The 12,650-nt window shown below is 33.2% G+C and overlaps 1 protein-coding gene across 2 annotated transcripts; it reads left to right on the top strand.

Annotated features, from left to right (window-relative positions):
* Positions 1 to 862: 862 nt before the first annotated feature.
* LOC133701898 (ubiquitin carboxyl-terminal hydrolase 7) lies at positions 863 to 9,549 on the top strand. 2 transcript variants are annotated; one of them, XM_062126072.1, is made up of 18 exons: positions 863 to 1,041; positions 1,730 to 1,875; positions 2,082 to 2,117; positions 2,212 to 2,319; positions 3,768 to 3,868; positions 3,976 to 4,099; positions 4,979 to 5,038; positions 5,126 to 5,193; positions 5,457 to 5,507; positions 5,706 to 5,814; positions 7,283 to 7,371; positions 7,654 to 7,723; positions 7,918 to 7,998; positions 8,098 to 8,193; positions 8,287 to 8,335; positions 8,805 to 8,924; positions 9,016 to 9,090; positions 9,241 to 9,549. In XM_062126072.1, the coding sequence occupies exons 1-18, from the start codon at positions 1,032 to 1,034 to the stop codon at positions 9,294 to 9,296; spliced, it is 1,449 nt and encodes a 482-aa protein (XP_061982056.1). In that variant the 5' UTR covers positions 863 to 1,031; the 3' UTR covers positions 9,297 to 9,549. The 2 variants fall into 2 exon arrangements, with proteins under 2 accessions (XP_061982056.1, XP_061982057.1); XM_062126073.1 differs by lacking the exon at positions 1,730 to 1,875 and having other exon boundaries at positions 864 to 1,041.
* Positions 9,550 to 12,650: the final 3,101 nt, after the last annotated feature.

Below are 12,650 nucleotides of genomic sequence, written 5' to 3' on the forward strand. Positions count from 1 at the left end.
TGATCTATCTACTCTATAGACTAATTAATGTCGACAATAAAAGACTTATTTTTTCTAATATATAATTTTATGCTAATAAGCATATTGTTTTATCTGACTGTTGGATCGAACTGAAATTATACCAGAAGATTCCAAAGATCTTGCTTTGTATTGGGTTAAAATATCAAGTCAATCGAATATTTAGAAGGCCATACGATAAGATTTAGAAGCTATTAGGTGAGAATTAAATTAGTTTCTTAAGTGATTTAAGAGTTTTTTTTTTCTATTTTTCATATCTTTTTTATTATTTTTCTAGCATTGTTTATGATATTTTTTTCTATTATAAATAAGATTATTTAACTTGTATTTATTGCTTTTTAAGGATATTTTTTGTTCCAACAATTATTATTGTATGCATGAGATTTTGCTCATTTTTTTTTAGTTTTTTTATTGAATTACTCTCATTTATCAAAGAATTAATCTCATTTATCGAAGAATTAATCAAGTTTCATGGGTATTTTATACTATTTATTAACATCTTTTTAAATAGGTATGAAGTGATAATTTTTTTGGTTACTTATAGTTTTTATATCTCGGTACAAGTTATTATTATATCAAAGTTAAAAGTCTGAATTTAACTTTTTTGAGAAGTAATTAATTGTTAATTTTTAAATATTTATAATTATGAAATTCATATTAAATATTATCCAATATATATTATATTATATTTTAATTTAATAATTATATTTTATTAGAAAACATATTGATATTTGATAATGTTTGGACACCTTTTTTATATTGAAAAAATTAATTTGACTCGTAATGCAGGACTTATTAATGATCTAGTTTGGACCTAAAGTGGTCGTGGATCGAAATGAAACCCGGATTTGAATCCAGACCCGAAATCTCCTTCCTAAAAGCAAAACAAGCAAGTAAATCCAAGAAATGAAACCCTTAAAATTCACGAAGCTGAGAGTTTTCCTTCAGCTCAAGCAAACTCGAAAATAGAAGAAAAATTTGAAAAAGTAAACATCATCAAAAACCCATCAACCATGTTGACAGGTATTTTGTTCAAAAAACCCATCATTGCAAAGCTTCGATTTTTTATTTTTTTAAAGTTTTCGGGGTTTATTTTTGAATTTTATGAAGTGGGTTATCGCTGAATATCGGGTTTTGTTGATGAAAGATTTGTAAAACTTAGTGTCATTTATTATCTGGGTCGTTTTGTTATTGTGTTCTAATCATGACTGTATTAGTCTTATGATATTTGTGTAGAGAGAAACAAAGAATATCTAAGATAGCTATAAATTGATTAAAGCAATCAAGTAATTTTTCTTTTTGCTAAGTTATGAGAATCTTGAAACTCTTTTTAATAATTGATTATTTTCTGGGTTACATTGGTAATAAGTGATTAGGGTTTGTTGTGGAAAGGTGCCAGAAAACTGGCTGTAGGATTGTTGACAAATTTGAGGTTCAAACTAGAAGAAGCTTATAGAAATTTTGGATTTTTAAACAAAAGAAAATGCAAGAGAAGGACCCACTTAGCAAACTTCAAGTAGCTTGAGATCGAGACTTAGCAAACATTCAATTCATTTGGGGTTCCAGGTTTTGAATGTTATTATGGTTACAATGTGCACTCTGTTTTCCTGTGTCTTTTAATTCATCTGTAGAATGTCTCAAGTTCAGTGCGAAATCTGAGCTGTACCTTTTCTGCTATCATTTTCATTTGTTTTTCAATGCATTGGCTCAGTGAGTGTAAAATGGCTAAAGGAGGTGTTTCCAAAAGTGGAAATTGACACAAGCCAGCCCCCTTATGTTTTCAAATGCCAGCTGTATGATTTGACTGGAGTGCCCCCCGAGAGGCAGAAGATCATGGTTAAGGGTGGTTTGTTGAAGGTAAATAGATGTTCTTCTAAATGTACCAGAATATGTTAATTAATTGCTTGCTGTGGTCTATGTGGTTCATGACATTTTAATGGTCACTTTGTGGTCTACATGGTTCTTGACATTTTAATGGTCACTTTGTAGGTGTTATTAGGAATCTGTTGTCTTTTGATAAACTTGAACAGTGCCTGCTTTAACTTCATTGATTAACAATGCAGGATGATGCTGATTGGGCAACGGTAGGAGTGAAGGAGGTAAGGGTCTTTATGACTATTTCACAACTACACAACTCTTATTCTTGTGTAACATGATGTAAATAATGGTGTATCCACTTAAACATTTTTCTAGGGACAAAAAATGATGATGATGGGCACTGCTGATGAGATTGTGAAGGCCCCAGAGAAAGGCCCTATTTTTATGGAAGATCTTCCAGAAGAAGAACAAGTGGTTGCTCTGGTATTTTTCTTCAACCCTCTTCTTCTCCACATGACTTGTGAATTCATGGCATGCCACTTCACATACAACCTGCTAATCGATGTAGAAAATTGACATATCAGAATTTATATACTGCTGACAAATGAAATTTATTAACTTTCACCTTTTAAGGCATTAATAATTTTTCTTTTTTGTTTCTTTCTTTTATTTTTTTTGGATAACTTAATGGAGGTTGATGAAACAGCTTCCAAATGATTAAGTTCTGAAGTCAATATGAGCCTTTCATACAAGTGGTTGATTATAGAGATACTTACTGCACATACTAATTAAGCACAGATGTTCATTCTTTTCTCCAATTGTTTCTACCTTCTCCTTTGTTCTCTCCTTTATTCTGTGGTATCAAACAAGCTCCTGGATTGTAGGATCCACTGAAATGTGACATGGACCTGTCTGCATTTCCTTTTAAAGCTCTTCTTAATAGTAATTATTTATTGGACATGAAGAACTTGCTTATTCTAATATTCTTACCAGGCCTATTCATCCTAAAATTCAATCTGTTGTTGTTTCTTTCTTTGAGACTTGTGATAATTCCAAGCAAGCAGATAATTGCTGCACAAGCTGAGCCTTGACTGGTAAATGACTAATTAAGCCATGCTTTCATGGTCCAAGAAAAGCAATGGTTTACCGTTTGCACCTTTGGCTAGGCTTGGCCTAGTTGAATGCTTCATCTCCATTCCTAAGCCACTATTTATCAGTGTGGCTTTATACTAATCATATGTTGTGCTTTTGATTTGCTACCAAACTGTGTAAGTTGCAGTGTTGCTCACCAAAGAACAGGGAAAAGTGAAAGTGGAGAGGATGGCAATGCAGAAAAGATCTTCTAGCTGCTCTGAAATAATATCAACAAAAAGAATAGAAAAAAAGAGAGGAGAGATTAATGACCAGAATAGGGCTCATATCTTATTTGGAATATGCCTGTAAATTCATTCATCAATGGCACACGCACACAGATAATCCTTATAGGAAGGCTATGGCTCTTATTGTGATTAGCATGTCCATTTTCATTGCCTCTGTGTTTGCAAGGTCCATTTTCATCCAATGGATAAAGCATAGAATTTATGACCCTTGTTTATGCATCCTGTACAAACCTTTGATTGACTTTCAGTTTGAATGCCATTGTCCTGGTTGAAAGGAAAAGTGAAACACTGGATCATGCAATGTCCAGTGAATATCTAGTACTGTATATTTTTTTTCTTTCTTCCCTCATTTTTATGTCACCAGATATTTCTCATCGATGCCTTTTCTATTTATATCTTTGAAGTTGTGCAGTTTAAAAGTAGTGCTTTCCATTTCATGGACTTCAAGTTTATTGTGAAAAGCTTTTGTTTTTATTTTAATGATATTTTCTCACGTAATATTCTTGTTTTACTCTAATGCTAGTATTTTGCTAAATTTGTTTCTGCTGATAGGGCCACACTGCTGGCCTCTTTAATCTAGGGAACACTTGCTACATGAACTCGACAGTACAATGCTTGCATTCTGTTCCAGAGTTGAAGTCTGCTTTATCCAAGTGAATTCTCTTACTTTTTGAATGTCTCAGAAACTAGTTTCAAGTTGCAGATCAAAAGTGCATGTTTTTTTTACTGAAATACTGTTATCAATGTGAAATTTGGTCAGCTATCCATCTCAAAAAAGCGGTGATCTGGATCAGACATCTCATATGCTGACAGCTGCAACTCGAGAACTATTTAATGAACTCGATAAAAGTGTCAAGCCTGTGGCACCTATGCAGTTCTGGATGGTTTGTGCTCCGCTCCTGCCTTATTTGCGGCATTTTTTGATGTGTGCTATTTGGGAATATTTTAGCAATATAAATGGGATGAACTCCTACTAATAAATGTTGGATGCTCCTTTTTAAACATATTATCATGTAACAAGCTCTCACATATGTGAAGTCTTACTAATTTGAGCTGAAGAAATGTATTCTAGATACTAGCATGTTGTAGCAGCAAGGAACACTGATTTATGGATGTTAATGTTGATCTTATTGATTAGGACTTTCACATTAGCCATTCCATGCTTAATGTTGTGCAAAAATCTTCCTCTTTGGTGAATTCTGTAAAATGCTTTTACACAATATTGGCATGCTTAAGTTTAGTTCCTAATGGCATACAAAACTATTTATCTGTAATGTCGCAAGCTCTTACACATTTAGTTCTTAACAAGTTGTCATGTATGTGAAGTTTTACTAATTTGTGCTGAAGAAATGTATTCCAGATACTAGCATGTTGTAGAGGCAAAGAACACTGATTTATGGATGTTAATGTTGATCTTATTGATCGATTAGGACTTTCACATTAGCCATTCCATGCTTAATGTTGTGCAAAAATCTTCCTCTTTGGTGAATTCTGTAAAATTCTTTTACACAGTATTGGCATGCCTAGGTTTAGTTCCTAATGGCATACAAAACTATTTGCCTGTAATGTTGCAAATTCTTACACATTATTGTCATAATTAGGTTTTCAGTTTTGCAGTCTGTCAATTGATGTTTACCACAATAAGCCTATATTTGAATTTTGGCATACCTTGAATTTACAGTAGTTGCTGTATTGCACTTTGATTGTTTGGAAATAGGGGAAAATGGAATACCACATTTTACTCTTCCCATTTACTTTTGCAGGTGTTGCGCAAAAAGTATCCACAATTTGGCCAGTTGCATAATGGAGTCTACATGCAGCAGGTTTTTCAAAAAATCAATATGCCTGTCATAGCAGTTGTATTAATATAATTTGTTGTAATATTGGTCTCTACATTTTGAGATATACAGGATGCTGAAGAATGTTGGACACAGCTTTTATACACCCTCTCACAGTCACTTAGATCACCGAGTCCCAGGTAGTTTGGTTTGTGTTTATGCACATGTATTGGTTGATTTAGCTTCATAGACCATAGAAGCATGCATTGCTATATAATTGATGTCCTCAAAACTTTTACTCCGTTGCAGTTTGGAGTATGGCTAAAACTTTCATTGGAGATTGTTTTTGTTCAAGTATAATGTCCTATGTAGAACTTATTGGTTTAGATATTGTTGCTTATTCAGAATGCTAGTTTCCTGCCACTGATATTCAACTTATTGATTTAATCTTCTAACTTTGCAGTCAAAATCCAGATACAATTAAGGGACTTTTTGGCATTGAACTTGTAAGCAGGTGGATATCTTCAACTTTTTTTCCTTAGCAGTTGGATTATAGCTAATGTTACATGAAGCAAAAGAATTAGTATTAGAATTTCTAATCTTCTATTTACTGTTGGATTGCTGTTGATGTTTTTTAAATGATTATGAGTGTTTCCATTTTGCCAAGGACAACAACCTTTGACAAATTCTGTATATAATATTGGGTTGCTAGGGTACATTGCCAAGAAAGTGGTGAAGAAAGCTCAGAGACAGAATCAGTTTACTCACTAAAGTGCCACATATCTCAAGAGGTGAACCATTTGCATGAAGGACTGAAGCATGTAAGATTTGCTAATTATTCTTTTATCAGGATTCCATTCTTTTCCTTCTCCTTGATTTTAGTGTGTTGAATGATTTATGCATTCCTTTGCAGTAGTCTGGTTTGTGCTTGCACTTGACTAGATCTTGATAATCATTTGTCTCTTATGGATGCTTTTGCACAATGAATTTGATTCCACATCTCTGTATCTCAACTGAACAGACCCAAATGCAAGTGTAGAGCCATCCCCCCAAACTTTAAGCAACTCGTTTTACCCCTGATCATATGTACCCAGAAAAAGAAAAAAAGAAATTCAACAATTGAAAGATCCGAGTTAAATACAATATTTCATCCTATTTAAATTGAATCAACCGTAGAAGCCAATTGCATCTGCTCATAATGGCATGAAAACTTATAATTGAATATTACTATTCTTCAAAAGATAAAATAATCCATGTCTTTGGAAGAAGAACACTTATATATAGTCTTACAAAATGAGCAGCAAAAACACGCTTGAAATATTAAATTATTGATATCTTAATCCTGTCATTCAAGCAAAATTTCTTGCTTCATCCTTGCTACTTGTCTTTACCAACTACAACGTTACTTTGTTGGGAACTGTTATAACATTAAATGGTAATTGTCCAAGTGTTGGAGGGTATGACTATAGAATATTCTACTTATTGATAAATAACAACAGTACCTTCTCAAGTTTAGGCCATTGCCTTTTCAGTTCTCTCTTGCATAATTTCTGCATGCCAATCTTCTGGTCCCTAACTAAGGTTTGTCTTCCATAGATGATTTATAACATTTTAGTTCCAGTCTTCCACCATGGCAAATATAACACAACAACGACCAAGCCTCAATCCCAAATTAGTTGGGTTGGCTATCTGGTTTTTCTTGTGCCATTCTGCATGATCATACACCAAATTGGCCACAAAAGCTTCATAGCCATTGTTTGTGCTTGCATTTGTAGTTGTATAACCTTATTGTTGAGGAATTTTTCGTGATTATGATGGCTGGCTTATCATCTGAAAGTCAAAATAACTGGATTTTAGTATATGATGCAACCATTTGGAAGCACCAGGTTCTTGATAATTGAGATCTTTGTAAATTCTAAAATAATTGGTAGAACTCTTATAATGGCCGTCTAACAATTCTTACAATGGACTATTATTTAGATGCTTAAATAAAAATAAATGGAAATGCTTTTTATCAACCAGTGGCTAATGATTCCAAAGCTAGTAGCGAACCTGTAAATGCAGCTAATATAGCTGATTTCTCTGATTCTTTTCATAAAACTCGCTTTCTGTTCTGAGCCAATTTCACCACTTGGTCCGTTGATGGCATCACTAGATTCACCAACTATCACTTTCTACTCTGCAATGTATAAATAATTTGTATTTCATTGTACATGCATTTTTTTGTGCATGTGTGCATGGTTCGAAATTACATGAAAATTACGTTATCATTAATCTTACTGTTTATAGGGTTTGAAGTCTGAATTGGAGAAGGCTTCCCCTTCCTTGGGCCGTAGTGCAATTTACCTGAAAGAGTCCTGTATTAATGCCTTGCCAAGGTAACAACATTCCTGGCTTTCTCTACATTCTGATTTCCCTTTTAATTACTTTTGAATTTATAAGTTACAACCATTTGAATCTCAATCACAGGATCCAAGTAATATGGGGATCTTCCTAATCATTGCTTGACTTTTGTGAGGATTTGAGATGTTAATTTACTATTTTTCTTCTTCAGTGTGGATCTCTTTTTTTTTTTTTTTCCCTGCTAATACTTTATTTTTCAGTTGTAAAAATTTCCTCTTAAAATAATGAATTTCTGACTGCACATATTTGATTTCTAGGTACCTAACTGTTCAGTTTGTTCGTTTTTTCTGGAAGAGGGAATCAAATCAAAAGGCTAAGATTTTACGGGTAATAGTGGTTTCTTTTCTTCTTTCTGTTACCCATGAGAACTGACTTCAAAAGTTCTGTTCTGTTTCTGTGGTTGTGAAAAAGCTTGTTTAATTTAAGGGATTGAATGCTCTGCTTGCCCAAAAAAATAGTAAAATCTGTAGTTTTTAATATTTGTGTTGATATATCCTTTTTAAAATAACTGTCTTTCTTAGAAAGTGGATTACCCATTGCAACTGGATGTATACGATTTTTGCTCGGATGATCTTCGCAAAAATTTAGAAGCACCTCGCCAGGTATATTTTAGCAGTTTGTTTTGGTGGAGTTCCGCAAGTATCTAAGGGTGCATAAGTTTAGGTGATGGTTATGATTGTTCTTAACATCTCATAATACAGATTTTAAGAGATGAGGAGGGTAAAAAGGCTGGTTTGAAAGCCAAGGTGAAGAGCTCTAGCTCAAAGGACAATGATGCCAAGATGACTGATGTGGAGGTTAGTAGATGCTTGAGATTCGAATGCATGTATGAATAGATAAGCCCAATGAAAATGCTTGGTATATCTTACCCTTTTTTCTTTCCTGTTTAGGGACCATCAAATGAGAGCTTAAAATCATCAAATTCTACCTCTGGAGAAGGTAAGAACTTCTAAATTTCTCCTGCTCCTGATTGAAGCTTCTCTTTTTGGTATTTTAATTTTTTATATCGAGGGTCTCCTGTAGATGCTTTGTGTTTGACTTCCAACAATGAATTGATAATTTGTGTTACTGTTGTCTCTGGGTGTGCTTCCTGGATTTTGTGAAAGACTTTGGGCCAAGTGATAGCTTATTGTGCATATAAGAGGATATAGCAGCCTTCATTGTATTTGATTTTTCAAAGTTAATTCTACCAATACTGCATGTTTTTTTGGAGATGCTAAATATACAGGAAACTGATTATATTCATTAAATTAAGGTGTAAATGACTGATTTTTATTTTGCTACTTTCCTCTCCCATAGTTGTCTTCCCTGGGGAATGCACACAGTTTCATGTTCTAATACTTGAGGTTGCACTGCTGGTGCCTCCATGAAAGTTCATGCTCTTTAATGTTCTTGCTTTATGCCCCAGGTGGTTCTTCAGACAAAGAATCACATTTAACTGGAATATATGATTTGGTTGCTGTGCTGACCCATAAGGGAAGGAGTGCTGATTCAGGGCATTATGTTGCATGGGTCAAGCAAGAAAGTGGTTAGTTCTCTGTCAAGTTTGTCATTGTTTTGTCAGTGTATTTGGATCAACCCCAATTTTTCAACTGATGCGTACTCAATGTTCATCCCAGGGAAATGGATTGAGTATGATGATGATAATCCTATTCCACAACGAGAGGAAGATATAACTAAGCTCTCTGGAGGAGGTAAGCTAGCCTGAATGAAATGATGATCTTATGTGGTGGAAAAATTTGCCATACTTGTACTTGCTTATTTAGCAAATGCCATTCTATTCATAAAGAAAAAAACTGTTTTTATTATTCCTTTTCTAAGTATTTCATTCCTTTGATCTTTAGGTGATTGGCATATGGCATACATTTGTATGTACAAGGCACGAGCTTTCCCAGTGTAATTTTTGTAATCCCATCATCTTTAGATTCAAGTCACCACAGGATTTCTTTGTAGATCCAGATTGTGAATTGGACAACAGAGTTTTACAGAATTGGATTTGCTGTACTTTAGAAGTTGTCTTAAGCATGTGTTATGACCACCTGCAATAATTAATTGGTTTTGAATTTTCTTACAATGAGTTTCTTTTCAGTTGAATCTGATGTAAGTTCCTGGTGACTTATGGAATGAAAATAGAATTTTTATTGTTTGGCAAAGGCGCGATGTCTATGATTTCAAACTTGTAGTTGTCGAGAACCCCATTTCTCTGGTTAGCACGACTATGTCAAACTTTGAAAGGCTTCATGTATTGAAAAATGGTTGTGTAGGCTTGGGACTGACAATCTTGTTGAAGGATGTTGGTGATGAGTGTTTTTAATGGAGTCTCTGGTTTTGACATATTGTATGAAACAAACTGTGTTTCATTCTAGATTGCATCGCCTTGGATTTTTGCCCAAATTTTTGTTGAGATATTCCGGGATTATTTCATTCGTTTAGTCCCGAAACTGACTTTAAAGCAGGAAGTCCCTCTTCTCAGACTCAGTTGCTCAGCAAAGCAACCCTACTGCATCCCTCCTGCACATCACCGAATCAGTCTATAACAAGGGTGCCATAGGAGGCCGTGCTAGGCGGGCACCATTCAAGCATGAATAACATCTGAATTTTAAAGACAAAAATAATAAAAGCCACACAAAAAGATCAATCTCCAGGTAAAATTAAGCCAAACACGTAATTACTCAATGGCAACAAAAGATTTTAGCAACTCAGCTTCCAAATACAAATTAACTAAATTGAAACGAATGTGCATCATTTTCCCTAGTTTTATCAAGAAACAATCCCGGACAATATCTGCTGTATCTTGCGAATGGTTTCCCAGTTCCGTTGCTCACCCACCAAAACCAAAAAAAAAAGGCAAAAGATGTTTGTCTGCACAGGATCGATCCACAATTTCTGTGTAAGAACCAAGTATAATAGAGTTCCACCATTATAAGAAGTTTCCTACGAGCATGAGAAAGCAAGAACCCTGATAACGCTGGTTGCACCGTTATATTTGAAATCTCAGAGCAATTTCCGTCGAGCAGATTGCCTTGCAGAAGACCGAAATATTCCACAAGTCTACAAACCATATCAGCATGTATAGATTTGTCAACTACATTCACAAAAGTGACCACATAAAACAACCATGTAGTTCACACAAGCCATGGAAGGGATTGCTACTCAATCACACGATTGTTAGTCCCTACATGCCACCACAACATCTACAACCTTATTTATATGTTAATGAAGAAGATGGTGGTTAATCTATTTTTTTTTTTGTATTAAAACCTTTTACTTTCTCAATATTTTGGCATTTTGCTTATGTTGAATTACTTCTTAATCTTGACTCTTGACTATTTAGGACTTTTAAATTTTAAAATTATGTTTAAATACTTGATATTGTGTTTGTATTGTATAATTTAAAGTTAATTTATCTTTATATTTAAATTGAATCATGTATGTATTAATATTTTGAATCACACACACACATTACAGGACTTCAAAATGAAATGCCAAAATGCTTTCGAACCAAAATTTATTATTCCAAAAGGAAAAACAAAACGCCAACCAGAATATAATTGACAACTTTGATTTTCAGAGGTTTTAGTTAAGAGATTAATTATGTAATATGAAAGATAATCAATATACATATCCTATTGGTAATTTGGTTGTTGCTTGTTTATAATGATAAAGATATTTATTATGTTTTTGCTAAGATTTGTTTAAACCAATATATGCATATTTGTTAATAAAAGAAAGCCTAACAAAACATAAAACAATTATTTAGAACGCAGGCTTGGCAATAAGGCTCGATTCTCACTTCTAAAATATGAGTATTAGACTCGAGATGATGGTATTAGCGAGTTTGGACTTTGACCTGTTTCTTAGGTTATGTTCAAAAGAGGTCTGAAGGTTTCAACTCACAATATTGAGATAATATCTTAACACATGAAAAATTATAAACAAAAACTTGCACTCATTGATAAAAACAAAAGGACATAAATATTTATAAATAAAGATAAAATTCATATGACATAATTTTTTTTTAAGGAAACAAATGTTGTCACTATGAGAGTGACCCCACTAGTAGAATAATAATTTATTGTATAATAAAAAAGTGAATCAAAAGGGACTTTCAACTCACAAAGTATATTCATATTTCAAAAAACAATATATAAGTATAACTTTAAAAACATGTTGATTTTTCAACTTTCAAAGAATGAGATCTTTCTAAGAATCATACTACCCTTAGGTTAAACATAAATCATACAAAATAAAATGAAAACATTTTTTTTATTATAAAAAAGACTAAGTTTCAACGTTCAATTGACAAGACTTGTTTAGTGATCATGCTGCTAATAGGTCGATGATTTGATGATAAAACCCAACAACACAAATATTTATATATAAGTTTATGAAAAATACTCCTACCATATATTTTAAAAAATAATTGGATACCAAAAAATAACAACCTTTACACTTAAAATGCATCCACATTAGAAAATTTAAATCATTAAACAAAAAATTATTAACACATGACAATTAAAAAAAATCTTCATACATGATCATCAACACATGAAAACCAAATATCTACATAATAGATCATTAGTATATTATGCACATTAGTGTATTATGCACACACAAGATAAACACATGAAAACCAATTATTGACACACCAGTTCACATTATAATTATACAAAGCTAAAAATTAAAAATTCATTTTGTATCCAAAAATGACCTTCTAAAGCTTTCAAAATCAACCAAAATAGGTTGGAACAAGGTGAAACAGTGTCAACATGTACGTTTCACGCACTAGTTGATTGGCAATTAGGCTGGTGGTGGCGAGTGCTCTTCACGTGCTATTGTCGGGACCTGCAAAGACAATAGAAAAACAATGGGTTTTTTTTTATGGAAATAGAAGTTGTGATAATTGGATTATTATGGGTTATGATTTCAAGTGTTTTATGGTTATGATTCAGGTGGTTTTGGCTATTAAAATTAGGTTAGGAAGCTAGTTTTTCTAGGCAAAATATGAATTGTATGGTTTGAGAAGAGATCGAGTGTTTGTGGGTTGAGAAAAAGTAGTGTTTTTTTATATGACAGAGTAGGGGCTATGTTGAGAGGAAGATTGATGCGAATCTGGATGGTAAGAACTTTATAACCCACAAACAAGATAGAAACAACCTAAGAAATTTAAAATCAGATTGATAAACACCAAACCCAATGACTACATGAATCAAGAAACCAAAGTTATTGGATGAAAAACCCTAACTCTTTAATT

The sequence above is a fragment of the Populus nigra genome, chromosome 8 (genome assembly GCF_951802175.1).
Source record: "Populus nigra chromosome 8, ddPopNigr1.1, whole genome shotgun sequence".
NCBI lineage: Eukaryota > Viridiplantae > Streptophyta > Magnoliopsida > Malpighiales > Salicaceae > Populus > Populus nigra.

Excerpts from the sequence above, each read along its gene's own strand:
- LOC133701898 (XM_062126072.1), top strand. Across the intron at positions 4,100-4,978 it reads CACCTATGCAGTTCTGGATG|GTGTTGCGCAAAAAGTATCC; the intron begins GTTTGTGCTCCG and ends TTACTTTTGCAG. Across the intron at positions 5,508-5,705 it reads GGCATTGAACTTGTAAGCAG|GGTACATTGCCAAGAAAGTG; the intron begins GTGGATATCTTC and ends TTGGGTTGCTAG.